This window comes from Alternaria infectoria, assembly GCF_024043175.1.
Source record: "Alternaria infectoria strain BMP 0036 chromosome Unknown scaffold_10, whole genome shotgun sequence".
NCBI classification, from domain to species: Eukaryota; Fungi; Ascomycota; class Dothideomycetes; order Pleosporales; family Pleosporaceae; genus Alternaria; species Alternaria infectoria.
In genome coordinates this window covers 295,874-317,128 of record NW_026250699.1, presented here as the reverse complement: position 1 = coordinate 317,128, position 21,255 = coordinate 295,874, and the positions used below count along the sequence as shown (strand labels likewise).

The 21,255-nt window shown below is 52.8% G+C and overlaps 7 protein-coding genes across 7 annotated transcripts; 4 read left to right on the top strand and 3 right to left on the bottom strand.

Moving 5' to 3' along the window:
- Positions 1–969: 969 nt before the first annotated feature.
- J4E92_006548 (uncharacterized protein) lies at positions 970–1,992 on the bottom strand (the record flags this gene model as incomplete). The annotated part of the gene is made up of 1 exon (XM_051497915.1): positions 970–1,992. One exon carries the CDS (start codon positions 1,990–1,992, stop codon positions 970–972), a length of 1,023 nt encoding a protein of 340 aa, XP_051351641.1.
- A 4,033-nt stretch (positions 1,993–6,025) lies between these two features.
- J4E92_006547 (uncharacterized protein) lies at positions 6,026–7,099 on the top strand (the record flags this gene model as incomplete). Its single annotated transcript, XM_051497914.1, has 2 exons — positions 6,026–6,161; positions 6,720–7,099. 2 exons carry the CDS (start codon positions 6,026–6,028, stop codon positions 7,097–7,099), a joined length of 516 nt encoding a protein of 171 aa, XP_051351640.1.
- Positions 7,100–7,296: 197 nt separating this feature from the next.
- On the bottom strand, positions 7,297–8,295 carry J4E92_006546 (uncharacterized protein; the record flags this gene model as incomplete). Its single annotated transcript, XM_051497913.1, has 1 exon — positions 7,297–8,295. The coding sequence occupies one exon, from the start codon at positions 8,293–8,295 to the stop codon at positions 7,297–7,299; it is 999 nt and encodes a 332-aa protein (XP_051351639.1).
- An 812-nt stretch (positions 8,296–9,107) lies between these two features.
- J4E92_006545 (uncharacterized protein) lies at positions 9,108–9,581 on the top strand (the record flags this gene model as incomplete). Its single annotated transcript, XM_051497912.1, has 1 exon — positions 9,108–9,581. The coding sequence occupies one exon, from the start codon at positions 9,108–9,110 to the stop codon at positions 9,579–9,581; it is 474 nt and encodes a 157-aa protein (XP_051351638.1).
- Positions 9,582–11,028: 1,447 nt separating this feature from the next.
- On the top strand, positions 11,029–11,690 carry J4E92_006544 (uncharacterized protein; the record flags this gene model as incomplete). The annotated part of the gene is made up of 2 exons (XM_051497911.1): positions 11,029–11,511; positions 11,562–11,690. The coding sequence occupies 2 exons, from the start codon at positions 11,029–11,031 to the stop codon at positions 11,688–11,690; spliced, it is 612 nt and encodes a 203-aa protein (XP_051351637.1).
- Positions 11,691–12,360: 670 nt separating this feature from the next.
- On the bottom strand, positions 12,361–14,087 carry J4E92_006543 (uncharacterized protein; the record flags this gene model as incomplete). Its single annotated transcript, XM_051497910.1, has 2 exons — positions 12,361–13,887; positions 13,938–14,087. 2 exons carry the CDS (start codon positions 14,085–14,087, stop codon positions 12,361–12,363), a joined length of 1,677 nt encoding a protein of 558 aa, XP_051351636.1.
- Positions 14,088–14,597: 510 nt separating this feature from the next.
- Positions 14,598–17,182, top strand: J4E92_006542 (uncharacterized protein; the record flags this gene model as incomplete). Its single annotated transcript, XM_051497909.1, has 4 exons — positions 14,598–14,676; positions 14,881–15,958; positions 16,013–16,499; positions 16,553–17,182. 4 exons carry the CDS (start codon positions 14,598–14,600, stop codon positions 17,180–17,182), a joined length of 2,274 nt encoding a protein of 757 aa, XP_051351635.1.
- Between the last annotated feature and the right edge of the window lie 4,073 nt (positions 17,183–21,255).

Below are 21,255 nucleotides of genomic sequence, written 5' to 3'. Positions count from 1 at the left end.
CTTGACATACAGAGAGGCAGGCATCATCGGGGGCGGCCAGAGTTTGTGTCGCAATTCCAAGGGTTTGCTGCATACACACAATTATATTTTAGTAAGTAAGTTGTTTGCAAGATAATGTATACTTTCACTTAGCCATCTTCCTGAATGCGACGCAGATTGTAGACACCGCTAGTGGCGTAGCTCTAGTGAGCAAGACAGAGCCTCAGTCTTGGGTAAGTGGTATATGCTGTCCAAATGCCGTGAACAAGAAGAGGCCTGCAGTCTCTGAGCGAACATCGGACTTTGCCATGCGACTGTGATACACATCACACACCTCCCGAGAACACAACTCGATCCTGACAGGTCGGTTTCACGCACAATGTGATATACCACAAAGTCATACATGGAATTGGTGAGGTGGCCTGTCACGTACAACTTGAACTCCAAGGATGCGACATCAGTTTGCATTCGCAAAGTCCAATCTGGGGGAATGGGATGATATTGATTTTCTCCGATGAAGGAAGACCCTTTCTAGTATAGCCACTGGCTCTCCTGGCCAGTGGTTTGGGTATCTTCGCCAAGCTAGATAGCGAGTGTGGGTATTGATCGTAACAGACAAGACAAGAAGAAGAAAAAAGATAATGAAAAGATACAAAGGATAGTCCACAATTCAGCAGACGAGAAATAGGAAGTAACAACAGAACTCCCAACATCCGAGTGAGTGCCGTATGCTCCGACCGCCCTGCCTTATGTGTGACCCGAATCCGACCCAGTCCATTGATAAGACAATTTGTGTGTGAAAGTGTCATTAATCTGACAACAGGGGTAAAATGCATAAACCAACCGGGTGTCCCAAAAGCACTCGCTTCGTAAGTCGTGAAATGAAGGGGAGCTCCTTGGAGGAACTCTCAAGAAGATCAGGTGTCGAAATTAAAAGGGTATAGAAATCAGATCGACGGTAGTGGACAGAGGCCCGGGCGGAAGGAGAGCCTAGCTTTCATCCTCACCATCGTCTTCGTCCTCATCTTCATCCTCTTCGCTCGTGCTGTGACGCTGCACGGCACCTGCCTTGTTCTTCTTGATTGTAGGTGTTCCCTTGAGTTGTGTAGATGATGCCTTGCGCTTGGGGCCAGAGCTGGCAGGCTTGGGAGGCATGGACGCGTTTTCCTTGTTGCCGTCTTCACCCTCGCCTTTTCCGGCTGCGTTGTCCATCGCAGCCACCTCTTCTGCGGTCAAGAAGCGACCGCCAGGACCACGGGGACGGCGCATGGCGTGATTGTGCCTAGACTCGTGTAGGTATGGCTTTCGTCCCTTGGATGTCAGCCGAAGTGCATCCTCGAGTTTCTGTCGCGCGAGACGCCTTTTCAAGATGCGATGAAACTGTTTCGCGTTCACATAGAGTGGCGCCTCTTCTGGTTGTGCACCGCCAGCAACAAGCTCGGGCGATTGTTGGTGCTGCGATTGCTGGGGCATCGGGGGGACGGAGGGTCTGGGGCCGCCATGGTTCATAACAGGCTGTGGCTGCTGCATCGCAGGACTACTGATTTGAGTGCTCATTCGCCTTTGTTGCATCTGAGTCGGGGTCATCTGCACTTGAGATGGGAGCGCGTTGTTCATCGCATTGGAAACGTTTGTTGGCGATCGTGGAGCGCGTCCGTCGCCCTTCATCTGAGATACTGACATGCGTGGGGATGCGCGTGGGTCTTGTGCGAGTTGACCTGAGATGGCGGTTTGATCGTAGTATCCGGCTGGTCCTGCAGCAGCAGCCGTAGCTAACGCAGCAGCCTGTTGGTGTTGTTGCTGTTGAGAGGGCATGTATGGATTTTGCATACCAGCCATGTAGGCCTGATGCTGAGGGAAGCCCATCTGCGGGTGGTGCTGGGGATGTGGTTGGCCGTTATGCGCGAAGTTTCCATTTGATGGAAGGATTGGGGACGACTGCTGCTGTCCGAACTGCATTTGCTGCGGGTTGGGCGCGGGCGCATGCCCGTGGAATTGTGCGTAGTCGGTCATGGCTGTCTACAATGCGTAGATTGTGGGCCTATTTGCGTGAAGACGAGGTAGCGAGAGGCTCGCAGTTGAGGCGCGTAATACAGGCAGGCGGTCACGTCGCGGCAGGGCCGATACTTGATGCGCTGTCAATGGCCAGGCGTGCTTGAGGCGAATTCGCTAGAGCGCACGGCTTTAGCTTCCAGGTTTGAGGCGCAGCAGTGGTGATTGGACGTCGAGGGGCAGTGCGCGTTTACAAATGATGGAGCGATTTGTCGAGGATGAAGCTGCACTCTAGAGGCCCGCGCCGTAGTAGTGGGGAAGAGCCGTTGCAGGTATTCACCAGTCACGAGAGGAAGATGAGAGTCGCCTACAATGATTGTCAGCCAAATCAAGAGAGCATTGGACGCTGTGCTGGCGGGGTGGGCGATTGGAAGGGATGATGCGCTGGCATATGCATGCGCGGTGAGCTAGTGCGCTTACCTTGTTTCGTCAGTTGGCGGGCGTCAAGGTCGTATTGCCGGTCTGAATGCTCTTCGGGTTTGAAATCTAGGGCGACCAGCGAGCGGACAAATGTATATTGTCGTTGCGCAATGACAGCTTTAGCAGCGGCGTGGTCCAAGTAGCGGACAGAACGCGGGATACAAAAGGCTTGGTGAGCTTTGTGTTGCCTTGAATGCGACGTCAGCCTCTAGCATGTGAAGTGGAGGCAAGGCGCGCGAATGTGTAGCACCAGAGCATGCGGCATGCCTGTAAGCCGAAAAGGAAAATGAGAAGCATAGCGAGGGACGGTAATACAGTCTTGCGACGGCGACGGGAGTGTCTGAATCGATGCGCCGTCGCTTGAAAGGACTTGATCGTCGGACATGGTGATAACGAGTTGCATAGCGCGACGGAGTGGACTTACAGGTGCTTGCGTCTTGCAGGAAGATTGGATCCCGTGATCTGCTTGCCGTTCTATGGCTGCCCAGGTGGGAGATGCAGACAGGTCTTGAGTCCGGCCTGGCGAATTGCTGAGAGCCGAGAGCAGGCGGTGCCTTTTGGGGGCAAAGCAACCTTGGGAGCTGCGGAGAAGCTAGGGTGAATTCTTGTGGTGTTCCGCGCGCCAGTCCGCGCAAACACGTCTTGAGTGAGATGAAGATGGCGAACTTTAGTGAGGGAAAAATGATTCGTCGAGGAAGGAACGAGGGCAGGCGCTGAGGACGCTTTCTATTCGTGCCTGCCCAACGCGCTAAGCGAGCAGGGACCCGCTTAATACCTGGTGAGTCTAAGGCAGCCACACACGGCATCTCTCTACGTCACGACGAGACGGTATGCCGCTTCCCAGACGGAACGACACAGATGAGTGCGCGTATCTGTCTCTCCCCATTTCATTCTCGAGTTTTCACGTTGATGCTGAATGATGGCAGAGTGTAGGCCATTCGAGCGGGGTTGAGATGCAAGAGCCCGAGGCTAACCCGACCCGTGACGCTCGTGGAGAAGGCACGTGCATTTCCAGCCTCCGCGCCGCCCGGGACTATCCTCCTCCCCTCACACGCGCTGCGATATCGAATTTCCTGGTTCAGACAAATCACAATTCACACGATCTAAAAAACAATCGGACAATTTGGTGTATAGCCAACTGCAGGCGTCAGCTAAGCTGGCATATCGCGGGTGATTGGCGCCCCGTCGAAATTGCGCCCAGTGCCCCCAGACGGATGATCCGTCGGGGCTGTAGGCGCCAAACTCTGAACGAGCTCTAGCTTCTGAACCCACCACAGCGATTCCCAGCAATTCCCAGCAGAACGCTCCGCATCGAACAAGGAGTCGTTTGCGCAGCTACCTTCCATAGCCTTCAACGTCTGGACGCGCTCGACTAAAAGCCGCCTCCTACGTCTATTGGCCCAGTTCCTGTCTCGCCTCCGTCTCAACCCATCCAGCATGATCTGGATAGCTCAATGTCATGGAGTACCACGTGAGCAAACCTCATTTCTTCCCTTCTCTTCAGACCTGCATATGTGCACCGCCGTCACATCAGCTGTAGCGTAAGCACAACAGAATGCAGATGCAAGTGGGCCAAAGTCAGACCCAGCCTCCACTTCGACGTCCAAGCTTGTGATCGTCAGACCCTGCTTCGCACGGGAAAAACTGTACAAAACAAAGGAAATGCTCAAGCTGGACTGGGAACCTGGCTCTTCGAGCCGAGACGCATATCGTCCCTGGTCTCAAGACCGGTAAGCCTGAAAACCAGCCACCGATTTCTCCTGTGTCGCACATCGCTGCGTCATCCTAACCTCCACGCCTCGGGCCCGCGACAGTGGCTCGGCCGCTCTGCCAAGTCACACCACTTTGTTGATACTTCGGCCCATCCCTAACATGTGCTCTCGTCCGCGGCTGAAGACGGATGTCATCTATAATGCAACCACTACTCAGACGTAAGGGGCACTAACTCCTTGCCCGGATCTTTGCTTCGTGCTGCTTCGGCAAACCCGTCAACTCTAATGACACCCAACCCTACCTCTGCCGGCATGTTGGGGGTAGTTTGGGTAGTATCAGCCGTTGTTGGTTGCTTTTGTTCTGGACTCTGACCGCGATGATGTGATTTCATTTGTCCATGTTCCACGACAGTCAATCAAAAGCCTCACTCATGCCGTCGCATTTACGCGAGGTGTGATCCCAAGTACCAGAACCGTACCGATCCAGCTCGGCTACGTATCTGCCAGCCCTAAAACGCAGCGTATCAGTTTCGATTGCTCATCATGTTAATCTAATCAGGTTACATCTTCCGCTGACGTGCATGATCCCCTCCACGCGTTCATCCTTCGTTTACCACAAGCTTGGTGTGCAAAACACGAGGGCTTTCACAGGAAGTCGGCATTTGCAGAACTCGTCGTTACCGCACCACGCTTCATTCCACTCTTTACAGCATGAATACCGAATCTTTGCCTCGATAACGAAATGATAAGTGGTGTAATCTTGGGTTCTTGCTAGAGTTTAGTTCAACTGCTCCACATGGGCTTATCCGGACACCCGTAGCCGTCCGTTTCGCGTTCCTCTTCGGATCAGGCATTTATCGTCAGCACACCCCGGATGAAACCAATGCGAGTTGGCAAGGGAACATCGGTGAAGTGCCTGACGCATGCGTCACTACACTCGTTTCATCTTAATCTTGCTACACAGTGCGGCTCTTGCAGTCGTTGATGTGCGATTAGCATCTGCCCCATCGCAGATCCCCCAGACGTTCGACATTGCGCCCGCGTTCCCGCACCGTGGCAACACCAGTCATGGTCGTTACCAGGAGATGGGGGCTTACCGGCCTGTAATCTAGTTGCTCCTGCACGTGAACCGCCACCGAACACGGCAGTCCATGGCTGCCGGTGTGCGATAAACTTATCAAGGTTTCACGGGCACCTTTGATTGCCAAATCCTACAAGGGTTACAAAAAGCACAATATTCGACGATTACCACACAAACCGTGTTGAGGTGACCAACCTGGCAAATATGTGGCCATTTATCACAATTCTGATGTCATGCTTCATGCATCTGCGGTCCGTCGGTAATTCTTGACAAGGTTGTGTTTCGTCTGAAGTCTCTCCCGTTTGCTAAGTGTATATGCGCTAGACATCTTAATTCAAAAGACTTCTACGAACGTAGAGCAGATCGCATACGCGCAGTCAGAAATTTGCGTGGTGAACATTGGACCAACAGTTCCTCCCACAGTTGCTCCATGTCGAGGTCCATCTCCTCGATGCCTTTGTCGTCTATCACATACGCAACAACGAATACGGCTCTTGTGATCTTGATCTATGGTGGCTTCTTTGGTGTATTGACGTTGGGGTCATCCTTTGATGATCTGGCGGCGCGTCTCAACACAAGAGTGTCCTGCTCAAAGTGGAAGCTGTTGAACCGGTCTCCTCTCTCGAGGTTGAAGCTGCCCGAATGAAGTGGGGCGGCGCGGATCAATCTCCGCACCGCCACGCCTGTCATCAGGGCATAGCTGCGGAATTCGCGGCTGTAACCGTGTAGGAATCAACCAACCGACCATCAACAGAAGACGGGCTGTTCTTAACGCTCAATCATGGAACACTTCGTCACCCCACTTCCTTCAGCCGAAAGCGAAGCGAACAGGGTCGAGTATCAACCCACCAACATCGAAGCCGAGGCCAACAAGCAGCGCAGGAAAGTCCAGAACCGAAAGAACCAAAGGGCGCATCGTGAGTTTGGTCTTAAGCATCTCGCCCTTGGCTGAGCTCATCTCGATGAAGGACTGCGAAACAAAAAGCAAACCCCAGATTCTGTTCAGACGTCGCGCCCGTTCCAAATTGAGCGCTGGCGCCTGGATGAAGTTGACGAAAGTCTATCCCATTCCACAGAGCCCACTGCTCAAGATGTGGCAATCAACGCATCGATATCCATTCCTGATCGCACAGTAGACCTCTGGAAGCCGCCTGCATACACTCAGGGTCAAGCTCCCACTACGCTAACACCCCCGTCCATGGTCTTTCCCCTCTCTACGGACCACCTCCTTCACCTAGTTCAATACAACGTCTTTCGAGCATTTGTATCAAACAAGCGTACTCTAAACGCGCTTCTTACAGGGTGGACAAACGATATGCCTCCTTCCCCAACCACATGTCCCATCAGCCTTCCTTACATCGACGACACGAACATCTATCCCTTGAATCCCAATATACCCCCTTCACTCTTCCCGACTCGCATCCAGCAAGAGCGTTTGCACTCTTTCTGGATCAACCTCTTTCCTTTTCCTTCAGTGCGCGACAATCTCATCAGGCATGAGGGACTCTTCGATCCCTGGGAGCTATTGCAGGATCTCATTGGCGAGCTCATGGGTGCTACGCCGATCCAAGAGCGACGAGGTATGCCTCTTGCTATCAAGGTTTCTGACCCTAAGGTTGTGTCAAAACCGCCGACCGCAGTAGTAGCACGTGATGAGGATGAGGTTACTGCGGGTCGCAAGGGACTCGTTGTTTGGGGTGAGCCGCACGACATGAAGAGTTGGGAGGCTACCCCTGGCTTTCTGGCTAAGTGGTCATGGGCCGTACAGGGATGCGACGATTTGCTTGTATCTAGTAACCGCTGGAGGTTGATGAGGGGAGAGGAACCTTTGCGTCTTCCTTTGATGGAAGATTAGTCGACATGTCGAACACCTCCCAACGCGAATCGAGCATGATCTACCAGTGCAATATTCGATATCACGATTTCACAATGAGAACTATGGCCGGTGATAAGATCAAGTACGGTGTGCTAATGCGCATGGATGTATTCATAGAACTTGTATCATGTGTCTAATTGTACACTGGGTTATCACTGCTGTCCCTTTCTGAACGCTCACTCATCACTCGGCAATCCCACAAGCTTGAGCGAGTCGTTCCACAGCCTCTCCGCCTTCTCCACATCGTAAGCATGCGGAGCATAACCAAGTGCAGTGTACTTGTCATCGCCTTCTTTGTATGGCTCCGCAACAGCGCAGTCGACGAGGTACTTGCCGCCCTTGTGCTTCCATGTTTCGCCGATCGCCGCCCATACCGATGTTGCAGCACCCTGTTCGACGCTCTTCATGGTAGGATACAAATGTTCCATGCCTTTGAATGCGTCCGGGGGCATATGCTGCGTCAGCCCCGTCTGAACGAGGCCGGGATGGACGCTAGTGGCGTGTAGATGGCGCGAGCCATAGCGGCGCTCAATCTCGTTGGCCATGTATATGTTTGCAGTTTTTGACTGGGCGTACGCTACGCTGGGGTCGTAATGGTCTTTCTGGAAGTTGTAGTTGTTGGAGTCGTTGATCCCACAGACGTTGTGCGCTGAGGAAGCGAGACAGACGACACGAGATGGGCGGCTGGAGCAGGCGGCTGCGAGAAGAGCGGGCTCTAGAAGCTTGTAGAACAGAAAATGTGACAGATGATTTGTGCCGAATTGAAGTTCGTGGCCATCTGCCGTAAGGCGATAGTCGGGAATTGCCATAATGCCGGCATTGTTCAAGAGTAGATGGACTTTAGGAGTCCTGGTAAGAATGGCGGCGGCGGCGGCACGTACGGAAGAGAGGTTTGCCTGGTCCATCTCGATAATGTGCATACGCGAAGGTTCGAAGATATCAGCAAGGGCGGATTGGGCTTTGCTCGTGTCTCGGGCCGTGAGAAAGAGAATGGCGCCAGTGGTGGCCAGGGCACGAGTGGTTTCGATGCCGATGCCAGAGGAGGTACCAGTGATGACAATGACTTCACCTTTGAGTTTGTTCTCAAGGTTCTCGTCTTTGATGATCTGCAAGGCTGTTGGGCGCGCATCGCCAGGGCCATTCGGCTTAGCATGAGCTTCATCGTAATGAGGCATTCTTGTGTTGGCGGGATGCTGGGAGGGATAAAGGCAGAAGATATGACTTGCGTAGATGGCGTAAGCTGGATTGATAAGATCTTGAGGGATTGGATTCTGAGTTTGGACGGAAGGAAGGGCAAATGAATCATTTATTTACTCAACTCACCCAAGCTCTGTACGCGACATCTTGGTCTCATTCGTAGACAGCGTCGCTCAAGAAAGACACGACTTAGAAATCACCGTACGCTTTAGCATGCTTTCTCGGGGATAAGCTTGAGAGAAGGCTCACACCGCCTCTTCATATCGAAATCTGGGCTTAGTTTACAGGTGCGGTACCTTCAAATTGCTGATTTGAAAGGAGAAGCATCATTCGGGCTGTGTGGATGCTTAGGCCCCAAGCTGCGAGCTAGGCTGAAGAGGGCGATAATGTCATCGGGTGGAGCTAGAGCTAGACTGCAGGTCCACGGGTACGGCCGAAGATCCTCCGTGGCTCAAACGCACTAGGCCGAAACGGGAGAAAATGTCATCGCACTCTGATGTCGACCCTCAACGGAGGTCTTGGAAGGCAGTACTCAAGATGATATGATCTATTCTTGTTAAGTAAGCATCATCCAAAGGACGGCGTTAAGCCATGGACTTACGTGTACCGCCGCGAAGGACTGTTGGCGACCTCGGGAATTTGAGGTAGACAGTCGCTGATGCTACCCAGGTACGCGCGAAACATAAGTAGGCGTCAAGTGCAACCCAATATGCAGTCAATATCTCCACTACTTTCCACCATCTACACCTCCATCTTCAGTTCGTACGAAACTCTACCGTAGTCCTCCAACATGGCTTCAACTCCTTCCACACCGAACCTCAGAGAACAAATTGAGGCAACAGCTCGGGCCTTCTTATCAGCATTCGAAGAAGGCGCAGCTCAGAGCAACCCTTCTATTATCAATCGCGACGTTACAGCCGACTGCACACGTCACCTACTTCCCGCATCCGTACCCAAAGCTTTCGGTCTTGCAACAGACTCGTTCTTCGACACGACCAGTTTCCAGGACCTCTTCGGGAATGACATCAAAGTATTGTCGTTCAAGGATAACATCATGTCGAATTTGATCGTCGACACGGAGGCACGCAGCGCAGCCTTCACAGCTAAATCCGACGTGTATGTTAGGAGCAGTGGAGAGACGTACCCTTTTGAGGGTGCTTGGTTCTTGTACTTCAATGAGGATGGATCAAAGATCAAAAAGGTGGTTGAGTTCTGCGAAAAGGACGCCATCTTGAAGATGGCAAGCGATGTGGCTGCTGCCTAATGAGTCTAGAGTAAATACAGGCTGGAAGCTGAACAGGAGGTAGAGACCAAGATACGGCCAGACTCAGCGATCACATTCTTAAACAATACTATCTCTTGCAGCTCCTCTGCTGGTATCAGACCATTACGCCCTTAACGAAGTCCGGTTTGTCTCTAGGCACAAGTCCAAGTTCACCTCTTCCAAACCCGAAACCATTGAAGAGATAGCCGCGGTCTAGGTTCATGCGGTCCATCAAGTCGGCTATGACATGAACGGTGGCGATCTGCCAAGGTGGTTCGTAATCATCATGCCGTTATGTGTGTTGACCCGATTCATGAGAAGCTCCGGAGTGAGTCATTAGACCGAAGTGATCCTTCTGCCCCGCTTGATCGTTTCGCCGTTTAGTGCTGTCAGGACAAAGAACCAATACAATGTCCGTCAGGACTGGTGTTTCTGGAGCTGATATTGATTTCATGCTTCCCATGTCGCCGACCGTGGGTTTATTCCGCTCTAGATCAGTAATCGGGCCCATGTTACTAGCATACCTCCGCACAATAATTCAATAGCCACTTATGCAACGCCCAGGGCTGTGCGCAAGAAGCCAAGCTAATGAAGTTCACGTACAGTATAAGACGGGACAGCACCACGCGGTTTCTTATGAAGATAAAGAGAAATCAAACCCTCTTCTTACCACGAGAACATCCTCCAACCATGGCCTCTTTCGATGAAACCTTCAATTCTCTTCGTCATCGATTTGAGGAAAACAAGCAGCCTATCCCTCCAGTTACACTTGGCGCCATCAGCAAAAATGGTATGGTACCTAGGAGTCCACCTTTCCCTGTCTCTTGTTTTGTTTCTGTTTTGCTGACCAGACGTGATCAAAAGGTTCTTTTCGCTACATGAAGGCGTTTGAAAAGGAACCCGACGACGCTGAGTCCAATGGTGTGCATTGGCTCGCCTCTTCCACCAAGCTGGTGACTACGATTGCTGTAATGCAATGCGTCGAGAGAGGATTACTACACCTGAATGACGATATCGCCAAAGTGCTGCCCGAGTGGAAAGATCCGAAGATTCTGACCGGTTTCAATGAAGAGAATGAAGCCCTCTTCAGGCCCGCAACGAAGGCTATCACCCTCCGGTAAGTCTTGATATGTTTAAGGGCTTATCACGTTTTGCCAACATATTATGTTGGTGACCAGGCAACTGTTGACGCACTCCAGCGGCATGGCTTATACATTCATGGATCCGCTCCTGACCCGCTACGAAGAGCTTCAGGGTAAGCCACTGCCTGGCCCTCCCACATCTGTCGTAAGCTGGCTCACCCCGCTCGCCAATACCACTAGCTTACCACCAAGCGCTATAGGCAGAAAAGTTCCCCCACCACTTTCTCGTGTTTGAACCCGGTGAACGATGGATGTATTCGCCTGGCATTGACTGGGCTGGAGTTTTGGTCGAACGAATCACCTCCATGAAGCTTGGCGAGTACATGCAACGCCATATTTTCGACGTCGTGTCTGCCAATGACGCTACTTTCCATCCCGACCAGCGAGAAGAGACGCGAGCTCGAAAGGCTAAAGTCTGGGAGCGAGTGGGTGAGAGGTTGCAGGAACAAAAGCAGCCTTACTGGCCGGACAGGGTTGAGGCAGATTTTGGAGGGGGCGGTCTATTCGCAACTGTGGACGACTTGCTCAAAATATACCAAGGTGTCCTGACAGGGGAGTTGCTCCGGCCCGAGTCTGTCAAGGAGATGTTCCAGCCTCAGCTCAAGACACCCAAGGGCCTCGACGATCCAGCCGAGTACTCGTTGCCGTCCCGTAACGCTATCTGGAATACTGTCCCAGACGATGTCCCTGTCAGCTTTGGGATTGGAGGCTTGATCAACCTCACTGCAGTACCGAAACGACGCGGGCTGAACTCACTCACCTGGTCGGGCATGCCGAATTGCTACTGGGTAAGTCTTCAAACTGTGGATGTGGACTCTGGCTCATCATCAAACTATAGTGGATCGACCCCAGCAACGGTGTCGCCGGAGTGTATCTCTCTCAGCTTGTACCAACCGGAGATGAGAAGGCTATCGAGCTCTTGACCGAGTTTGAGAAATTTGTGTACTCGAGTTTGGATAAATCTTGAGTGTTGATCCAAAATAGTATCAGCAAGGCAAGCTGGCTAAGAGAAGATCATACCCAAGGAGTATCATGTTCAACGGATACTCATACTTATCAGAAATTCCATTCCCATTTCTGCATGATAGTACGGTTGTCTCGATGGGGGCATGAGTCGCTTCTCCTCGTCGGACAGTCTGTGTTATGTGCCTGCAAATGTAGATGTTAGTATATGTCTTGCGTTGTCTAAGTGGCTATGCCCGCATTTCTACAACTCGCGCTCTAGTCTGGTCGAGTCAGATCAAGCTACCACTTGTCCTTCTCTTCTTTCTCTACACCCTTCTCCGTCGCGAGACTAAGTTCACGTACCTTTTTGCTTAGCCACTAGTCCGAACGTGAGCTTCTTTACGCGCGAGCTTCGCGAACCTTATGTCAGCATGTTCGCAAGTCAACATATCCTTAGTAAACATATTCACATACCAGCTTCGTGACACCCATATTAGTATCTTCCTAAGCTCTCAAATAGCATCTTCGCCGGTCAGCAGATCCACAGATTAGGTTGAGACACGCAAGCTCCGAGGTAAAGACGCGCATGTAATGTATCGATTAAACGCGACGATAGCTGTCTGGAACGGACAGCTCCGATGCTCGCAGGCTGAGCCTCGTGAATAGTAGATGTATGCACAACGCAGGCCAGTCTATTTTTTGCCACCGTTCTTTTTCCAGCCCGCACTTCTGCTCTTTCGTCCGTTGGCACCCTTCTTTTGGCCGCCGCTGCCCTTGAACTTGAGCCCACTCTTGCCCTGCCTCTCACTCGCCCTGTGGCCTTCAAACACGAAACCCTCTTTTGTTTGTGCCTTGGCGACCTTGCCCAGCATCGATCTAGCACGTCCTTGCATCGACTTTTGCTCTTCAGTCAACTTCTGCTTGTAACCGGCACCAGGGTTGCCGCCCGGCCTGGGTGCCTTGGATGGCGGTGGGCCTCTCGGCTTCTCCTTGTTCTTCTTCTCCGCTTTGCAACGTGTAATACGGAGTTTGCGAGGGAGCATAGGTGGGTACATCTTTTCGTTGAGTTGCAGCGCGGCTTCGACGCCGTTCTCATCTACGAACTGGACGTAGGCGAAACCCTTTCCGACTCTTGTCTTGGCATCGCGGACTACGCGCACGCTCTCGATTTTGCCGCATTTGCCAAAGTGTACCCAGAGACCCTCTTCGATGTCAGAGGCGGCCTTCTTCTTCTTGGGCTTCTCGCCTTCTGCGACGGGTGTTTGGGACTCTTCGTCTACGAAGGGAAGGTTGCCGACGAAGACACAGCGGCGGTGATCAACCTTCATGGGATGGGCTAGTGAATCGACATGGAGATGGCGGTTGAGCAGCATAGAGCCGTTGAGTTTCTTGACAGCTTCTCTTGCGGCTACCTTGGTCGTGTAAACAGCATATGCGTTCGTGCTCTTGGTAGTCGCGTCTATGATGTCCTTGGTTGCAAAGGCAGCGCGTTTGGGAAGCGAGGGATCGAGAGCCGTTGATCGGAAACGTATCGATTCGATCTTGTGCGGGGGCTTGTTATCGGCGAGGTCGGGTATGAAGGACTCCAGGTGCTTCTTGAGAGCCCTTTCTGCGGGCTTTGAGCTTATGCACTCGACCGAGACGTTGCTCAGGAAGACAGTGCGGGACGCCTTCTCCACCTCGGATGCGCTCTCGTCGGTCTTCTCCATAAGCGACTCGTGCTTGGGAATTGCGATGTCTTCGGCCTTGTCCGCTTCCTTGGTCTCTTTGCCCTCATCTGCCTCATCCGAAGACTCATCCTCGTCGTCCTCGTCTGAAGAATCCTCGTCCTCCTCTTCTTCGGTCTTGCGCTTCTTCTGTCTTTGCTCCTCCTCCTTCTCCTCCTCGCGCGCTACTTTGCGCATATATGCATCCTCGATCTCCTCCTTGTCGCCGCGCTTGCGCTTTTTTGGCTTTTCCTTTGCGCCGTGCAGTACAGCTTCACCCAATTTTGCTAGCGCGGCCTCATCCTCAGATTCAGCGTCGTCGCTGGCATCCGACATATCCTCATCTTCGTCTTCCTCATCGTCCTCATCGTCGGAAGGCAAGCTTTCAGATGCCGAGCTCAGTTCCGCATCGTTCGCATCGCCCTCGTCTTCATCTTCGCTGGATATTTTGGTCGCTTTCGCTTGTTCGCGCGCTTGGTACCGTGACTTTGACGGCGCTTGCACAGGTCCGGCCTGGAAGTTATTAGCAATCACTCTTTAGCCCAGACATGCGATCAACGTACACTGGCAGCAAACAGCGATGCTAGCGCCGGGTCAAACGCCTTTTTGTCGACTTTGATGAGGGACTTGTCTGACTTGTCTGACTTGTCTGACTTGTGGCTCTTCTTGGGCGCGTCAGTCTTAGCCGAGCGTTTGTCCTTTGACTTGGCCATGGCGACAATGGAGATGTTGGTGTTGGCGACAGCAAGCTCGTCAAAAAGTTTTGGTGGAGACGCTTCACGGCGGACGCGCGCTAGGCCCAGCTGGGTGATGCAGGCGGCAGAACGACACCGCCCGGGGCAGGGCAGTGCGGTCATTTGCAAGCCTCAGGGCCTCTCCCGGCCGTCGACCCGCTTCAGAGCGCAGTTTACACCATCCCGACCGAGCTGCCCTCCGCATTCACCACGCACACAGGAATGCCCGCCGCTGTCCCGCGTTTGCACCCACTCCCGTACAAACATCGCAGACCTGCCACCCGGTCGCTCCTGCCTGAGACATCCCCACACGCTCCCTCGACGCCCGCGTCCCTCACACCCGCAGCTCTGTTTTTGACCGCTCGCCGGGCCCTGCATCCTCCACCCCCAAAGACGCCCATATCGCATCGCGAAGGCCCAGCACACCGTCCACGGCATATTTTTACGACATTGGTCACGCGGTGAGGCTGTCTTCGGCGTGGGCGCACTATGAGCGCGCCCGAACAGACCAGACGGAGCACCTCGAGAACAGCTGCCGGCCCCAGCGAGGACGTCGCGCACACTCAAAGTACGTTGTCACCTCTTCTATCCCGACCCCGATGCGCTTTTTCGGCTTCCTCAGGCGCGGCACTGCGCCTTGGGTTGCCGCTGGAGAGACTGTCGATCTTTGCGTCAACAACCGAGGCGACGACAGCGTCGCGAACCTGCCTCTCTCACCGCGTCTATGACCCACGCCGTCCGAACCTGCACCAGATCTAACAGCCCCTCCCAGGTCCAACTTCGACCCTCACCACAGAACTACCCGACCCCACCTCCACCACCTCTCCCTCCAACCACTCTGCGCCAGCGCAGATACCCACACCAGCTGACCAAGACCCCACCGCGATCGCTGCTGCGATGCTGTCCACCATGGCAGCTCCGACGACAGTGCTCACCGAGTCCCTGCCCGCAGAACAAGCTCCTAATGGCTTCGATGATGTTGCCGACAACGGCTCTAGCAGCTTGAGCGAGCTCGGAGACGCATCGGACGACCAGTCAGAGTCAACACCACGGCCAGCCGCAGTAGCCGATATGGACGAGGATGATTCAGAGGCCGAGACGGAGCGACTGGACAACACGCCTCGAAAGTTCGCGCGCACAGCGACCGAGACGTCATTACTCTCTGAGCCCATCCACACAAGAACACCGAGCAAGCTCGCGCATTCCAAGACCATCGAGCACGACGAATCCGCCCCGCCCACGCCATCTGCAATTACAGACGATGTCACCATGGGCGAAGCACCTACAACTGAAAACCCTCTGCATTCTCTTTCGCTGATCGCAGCATCGGAGGCGGCAAATCTCGAGCACGTGGGCATGAAAAGAAAGCGTAGCAGTGCCGAGGGAAGCCCAGTGGACGAGCGCGAAGAGGAACCATTACGGAAACGAAGCGTAAACGCGAAGGGTTCGGCGCTCGATGGCCTGGCTGATGCCGCAGCAGACAGGCAAGGGCAGATGGACGCAGACGAAGAGCTCGAGAACGCCGAAGAGCACCTGTCGGCACTGGCTCGCGAAGAGCTAGAGCTCGAAGAGCGACAAGCCAACATTGCCGCGCAGACTGTCAGCGAAATGGCCACCGTCGCGAAGCACACAAAACCAAGAAAAGGTGGTAGAAGAGGGAAACGGAAGACGGAAGACGCTAGCTATGCCTACGCCGAACCGTTTGCAGCTGCTGAAGCCCACGAGGCTGAAGCTGAGGGCGAGCACGACGATGAAGACAGCGCCGTACTCGACGAGGAGGTCACCAAGAAGAAGCAGGCGATCGATGAGCTTGCAAAGATTGAGAAGAAGTTCAAGCTTTTCCGAGAGAAGTAAGCAATTCACTCAGGGCATGATCAGAAGGATCAGCTACTAATCGTTACCAGGCTATGCGACGAGCAAATAGCGCAACTCGAACGAGAGCTCGACATGCTCAAGCAGCCAAACTGTGTCCACCCCGAGTACGTTGCTATGATCAAATGCGTGGACGATCGACGCGCCGACAAGATCGCATACGAGACGAGGCTTTTGGAATACAAACAGAAAAATCTCGAGATAATCACAGCAGCAGAGCGCCATCAGATGCACAGCCAGTACTTCCAGACTGTGCGCCACATCCGCGAGGACATTCTCGAAGAGTGCAACCAGCGGGTATTCGAACTACAACGCGGACGACGTCAGCTTGGCTGCGATGACACTGAGTACATGGCGCGATTACCTGAGAAGCGATCTGACCAGATCCGACACCAAACAGCATACAACCTCGAGGTCTCCATTCTTTCAGGTGTCGCCAAGTACGTTGGGTTCCCAGCCGCCCCGGATATCAGCGCTGCGCGACCAACCGAGATCGACGAGGATCTTCGAGCAATGAAGGTAAGTGGCTGAACGCATCTGCTAGAGAACTAGCAGCTGATTCGGCGCGTTAGATTGCAACGCGTGCTCCAGTGCCGCCCCCCTCGTTCCGCACCTACAACAGAACGACAACAGCGGACGAGGCTGCTGCAGAAGAACAATTCCTAGAAAGCACGCCATGGGCCAACCCACGACATCCTTCACATCAAGAGAGTCGGTACCCCCCAGGGCCGTCACGCGTACCTAGCTACCAGACACCAGCTGGACAGCGTCGAATGGTCGACCTCTCAGCTCCCAACGGATCTGCCTCCACCATCGAAGCGAACTCCAATCCTCCGTCGTCGAATGCTCACAACGCCAACGGTCTGCTAGGCGAAGCAGAATCACCGGTCCTACACATGAAACGCGCACCGGTCGACCACATCACATACGCCGAGACACCTGGCTCAGATCCTCGCAACAACATGGGTGTTCTCAGTAGGGAAACGTACGGGATGATGTCGAGTCCCGCGGCACAGCACATGGAGATACCCCACGAGCAGGTTGGGCCACGCTGGGTTGGCAACATGCGACCCATGAACGCAGAGCCAAACACCGCGCCAGGACCACCAGGTGCAGCCCGACCAGATGCGGCGCGAGCACCTCTCCCACAACGCAGTGGTCTCGGCACGATCAGCGTTGGCAGCGGCTTATTCGGACGGTGACTCGAATAAGCCCCACTGAACCATTGTTCTCATATCTGTTTTACTATCTGTTGCGTCATACCAGCAAAGTTTCATTGGGCGGCGTTTTCCTTGCGTTAGACTTGGGGGTTTTGCATCCATAGCGGGCTGGCCAGGTAACATGAGCATGACATGATGGGAGGTATAATCCCTTGGCGTTACCTCGCAGGCAGGCAGGCAGGCAGGCAGGCAGTCCTTATCTCCGCTTCCATGTTTTACCTCCTATGGAGGCTATGTTCATGTCCCTTTTTATTTCCGTTATGTTCGAGTTCATACTTAGACTCTTGGTGAGCGGGCTGTGCAATGAGTGGGTATGGTTTTAGGGAATGACGGAGATGATACCTTTTGAGAGTCGCCTTGAGCGTAATCAATGATATTCTATGCATTAAAGTTGGACATCTTGCGTACAGGTAATGTCTTTGTGTTTGTGACCATCGCTGTGTCGGTTTGTGTCCGTCGCCGTGGGTGTTGAAGAGCGGACTTCGGAAAGCTCCAAATGACTTTGAAATGGTCGCTTTTCCAGACAGAAACAACATAGTTCGTCTCTTTCTCTTTTCGTCTATAGCTTGAGACACAGGCTGAGATATCTAATCCACCTCATAAACTATGTGTTCTGATCACTCCTTATACACAACTGGCGCATGTTTTAAGCTCTTCTTCATCAGTGGTGCATGGTCCACTTGGACATCTATGCTCTTTACTCTACACATGTCACGTTGTTTCACTCTACTCTGGAGACAAAAATTGCACAGCCATGTACGTGTTTTGAAAACTCCCGACCACATATAATGTATGAATAGACAGTGATGATTCCTCGTTGAACGGTAGAGCATGTTTTTTGCTCGATGTTCTGGTGTTCCCAAGTTGTAAAAGGCTGCCGAGATCAGATCGATGGGTTTGTTTGATGCGAGAAAGCGCGAAGGAGCAGGAGGCCCCATGTAAGCGTTGCTCAGATCTTTTGGAGGCCGAGAGACGAAGGTCATTCATCGTTCGCGATCCCGTTTTGGTAAAATCAGAACTCAGGAGTGTGTGAGGGGAGAAGAGTTCGGTTGTAGAAAACGAAAACGACGGCTTTATATCTTTCTAGACACGCAGACTCTTATCATGGAAAATGGCAATCTTCTTTTGAGACGCCAGGCATAAAAATACTCTGAGGTCGCGATGTTTTGGGACCCGGCGGTGCGTCTTGCACATGTCCATGGGAACAATCACTTTTGAGTTTTGCGAAAGAGGAAGTGAGACATGACAGACTTCGGCACGCGCTTTGCTCTTACAGAACATGACTCTAGTGTTAAGAATATCGTAAAGTCAAGCGCGAGCTTGTACGTTTGACATCCTTCCAAGGCCCATCGTCATTGCGGTAAAAGGTTTTGGAAAATTGTCGCCCATGTGAACAATCACTTCGCCTTTTGGTAATGAGAAATGAATTTTGGTTTTGCACGGAAAGATCGAGCGATGTGATGTCTTATATACGGTTTTGGGAAGCGTTGACCGAGACATAATTGGTTACCAGACTGTGGTAAAGCATACCGGCCGGCCTAGTCATCAGGATTTGACTGATCGATATGCGTATTTCGAATTGACAAAGACCAAACGTCATGTTGCGACAACGGGTCCACCGTGCTCTGGAATGCGGTGCAGTAGCGGATCAAACTCGTATTGAAAACTCTACCACGACGCGAAGAGGTAAGTAAAGTGAGTCAAGGCGCTTGATCGTCGTGATCACGTTGCGATATGGCCACGAGGCACATGCGTCAAAGTGGAGATCCCATGTGACAGCCTGGAGAGCTCCAGCGGCAACCTGCATGTGTCGGTTCGTAGCAGTTTTGTCAAATTAGCTTTTCGGACATGCAGTGATAGATGCGTGACCGGAGATGCGGCTCGTAGTGAAGTGTCGTGAGGCTCACGTGTCATTGATTACTTACATTCCTCTCTGAGATATGCCATCTTCACGGAAGGCAGACAACGCTTATTCACGACAGCATCGGTATGTCGATGCTTTCTTCTGATCCGAGAGAAAGTTTGATGGGAGGAAAAGAGGAGAAGAGGAAAGTAGGAGGCCGGTTCCCACGTCATCGTGAAATGCATCAGCCACATGAGAGTATGGGCTTTCGGCAAACGACTTCGGTATACGCTCGAAACTACCGGCGAAGCTCGAGCTTTGTCGATCATGAAGAACGGCAGCTTGCGATTTTGCTCGCCAAACACGTGAAGATAGTCACCACTAGGACAAGTGGGAACCCAGAGTCGAGGCGAGACGGCCAGCGTTACTGAAGAGGTTGGTAGTCTTGGTATCGTCTTGAACTCCTCTTGATAGGGAGTCTCTTTTTGCCGGTGGTAGGAGTAAGTACACATGTGGTGTAGAGGCAGCTGAATGTTGAAGTTTTGATCCCTAAACGCGGTCACATATAGACATGGAGTCTCGAAAAAGGGTGGCCTATGAGGGCTGCAAGACCAAAGGGGTTGAAAAATCAATTAGATGACTCTCGATTAGGAAGTACCAATGGCAGCTCCTTGCAGCGTGGTCGATAATGCCCTTGCATATAGAAACGGCTTTGGCTAGTCACCCGAGAGTAGTGGTCACTTTCGTCAAGCCCACGTTGTGATCGTCGGCCCCTGGCAGATGCCGATGCGTGATGCCGGTGAATGACCGTTTGGTACAGGCAACCGAGAGATCGACCCGCGTAGATCCGAGGGTGGTAAACGAAGACCACGCGAGTGAGTTACCTATGTTTGCGTAAAGGCAGTTGCCGATGCCTGCCTTGGCCGCATCTCGTCACGCGTGGCTCTGGAGATACAAAGTTTGGTTACCGAAACGTTGGCTCGTTGCAGAGGGCGCGGCCCGAAAGTGACAGCTGGAGCTGACTTGCGGCTGAGCAGAGTGGGGACTCAGCTTGTATGATCTTCTCGATAGTAGGTTGCCTGAGTGTCATAGAGGGTGGGATCTGTAAGGATCGTTCTCCTGAATTTACAGCACTCGATGGTTTCGTTGGTCTTTGCTACGTGGAGATCGTCGACCTCGCGTAACTGGACGACGACACGTGCACGGAAGATGCCATCTGCTAACGCGTTAGTCAATCGTAAGGGTACCACTGCGCTGGACCGTGAAGAAACCTTTGGATGTGCAGTCGGGATGCTTGCGTCTAGTATACTGTACGCAATCCCGAAGATTTGCGCCATCATGGCTGGAACAGAAAAGCAAAACCGCAGGGTCCCGCTCTCGTGATCTGGGGATGACGACGTCGGACCGACAACGAACCAGCGAAACCTGAAGCGCGCCACACATCATTCGCGAAGTATCGTGATCCTGAGGGATGCGCACGCATGTTTTGCTTGAATCGATGAAGACGCTGCGAGTCAAATCTCATGCCATCGCTAGATTGCCCCACTAATACCGACTCAGATAGTGACGATTCTCACGAAGAAAGGGGACATCGGACGCGATAGCGACGGAGTTTCACGCAATCGCATGGGTCTGTTTCGAGCGTGCATCAGGTATACCTTGTAGGGCTGAGGTATTAGCTGGGATACGTTTTGCAGCCATGTCATGGAACGACGACGAATTCGAGAACTTTTCCCGTGGCAATGCTGTTGAATAACGCTGGTGCACAAATTTTCTCACACCAATCAATGACCGCAAGAGACATGATGCTTCGGACGCGGCTGAAAGATTTCGGGGGTATAGCTCCTAGATCATTTCGATTTTTCCGGATGCTCAACATGATTGAGGGCTTCGCTTCTTAGCTCAGAGACGGCGAGATTGGGACCGTACCAGGAAGTTGCTGATGCTCAACAAAACGGCTGGGTACAGACCTTGGGTATGCTAAAGAATACGTGCCACACCATGCTGCGACACTGTGGTTTGGAACGTTAGCCGAAGAAATGGCCGTTTCCAGGCCGTCAGATTCCTGCACTCCGCAGTCTCTCCAGGCAGTGACACTCAGACCAGCGTCCAAATGACATGTGAACAAAAGCGGCACTTTCGTATGCAGCTCTGATGATGAGCAGTAAGACGAATGTCGTGAAACACATGGAAAGGCTGTATTCATGCCTCG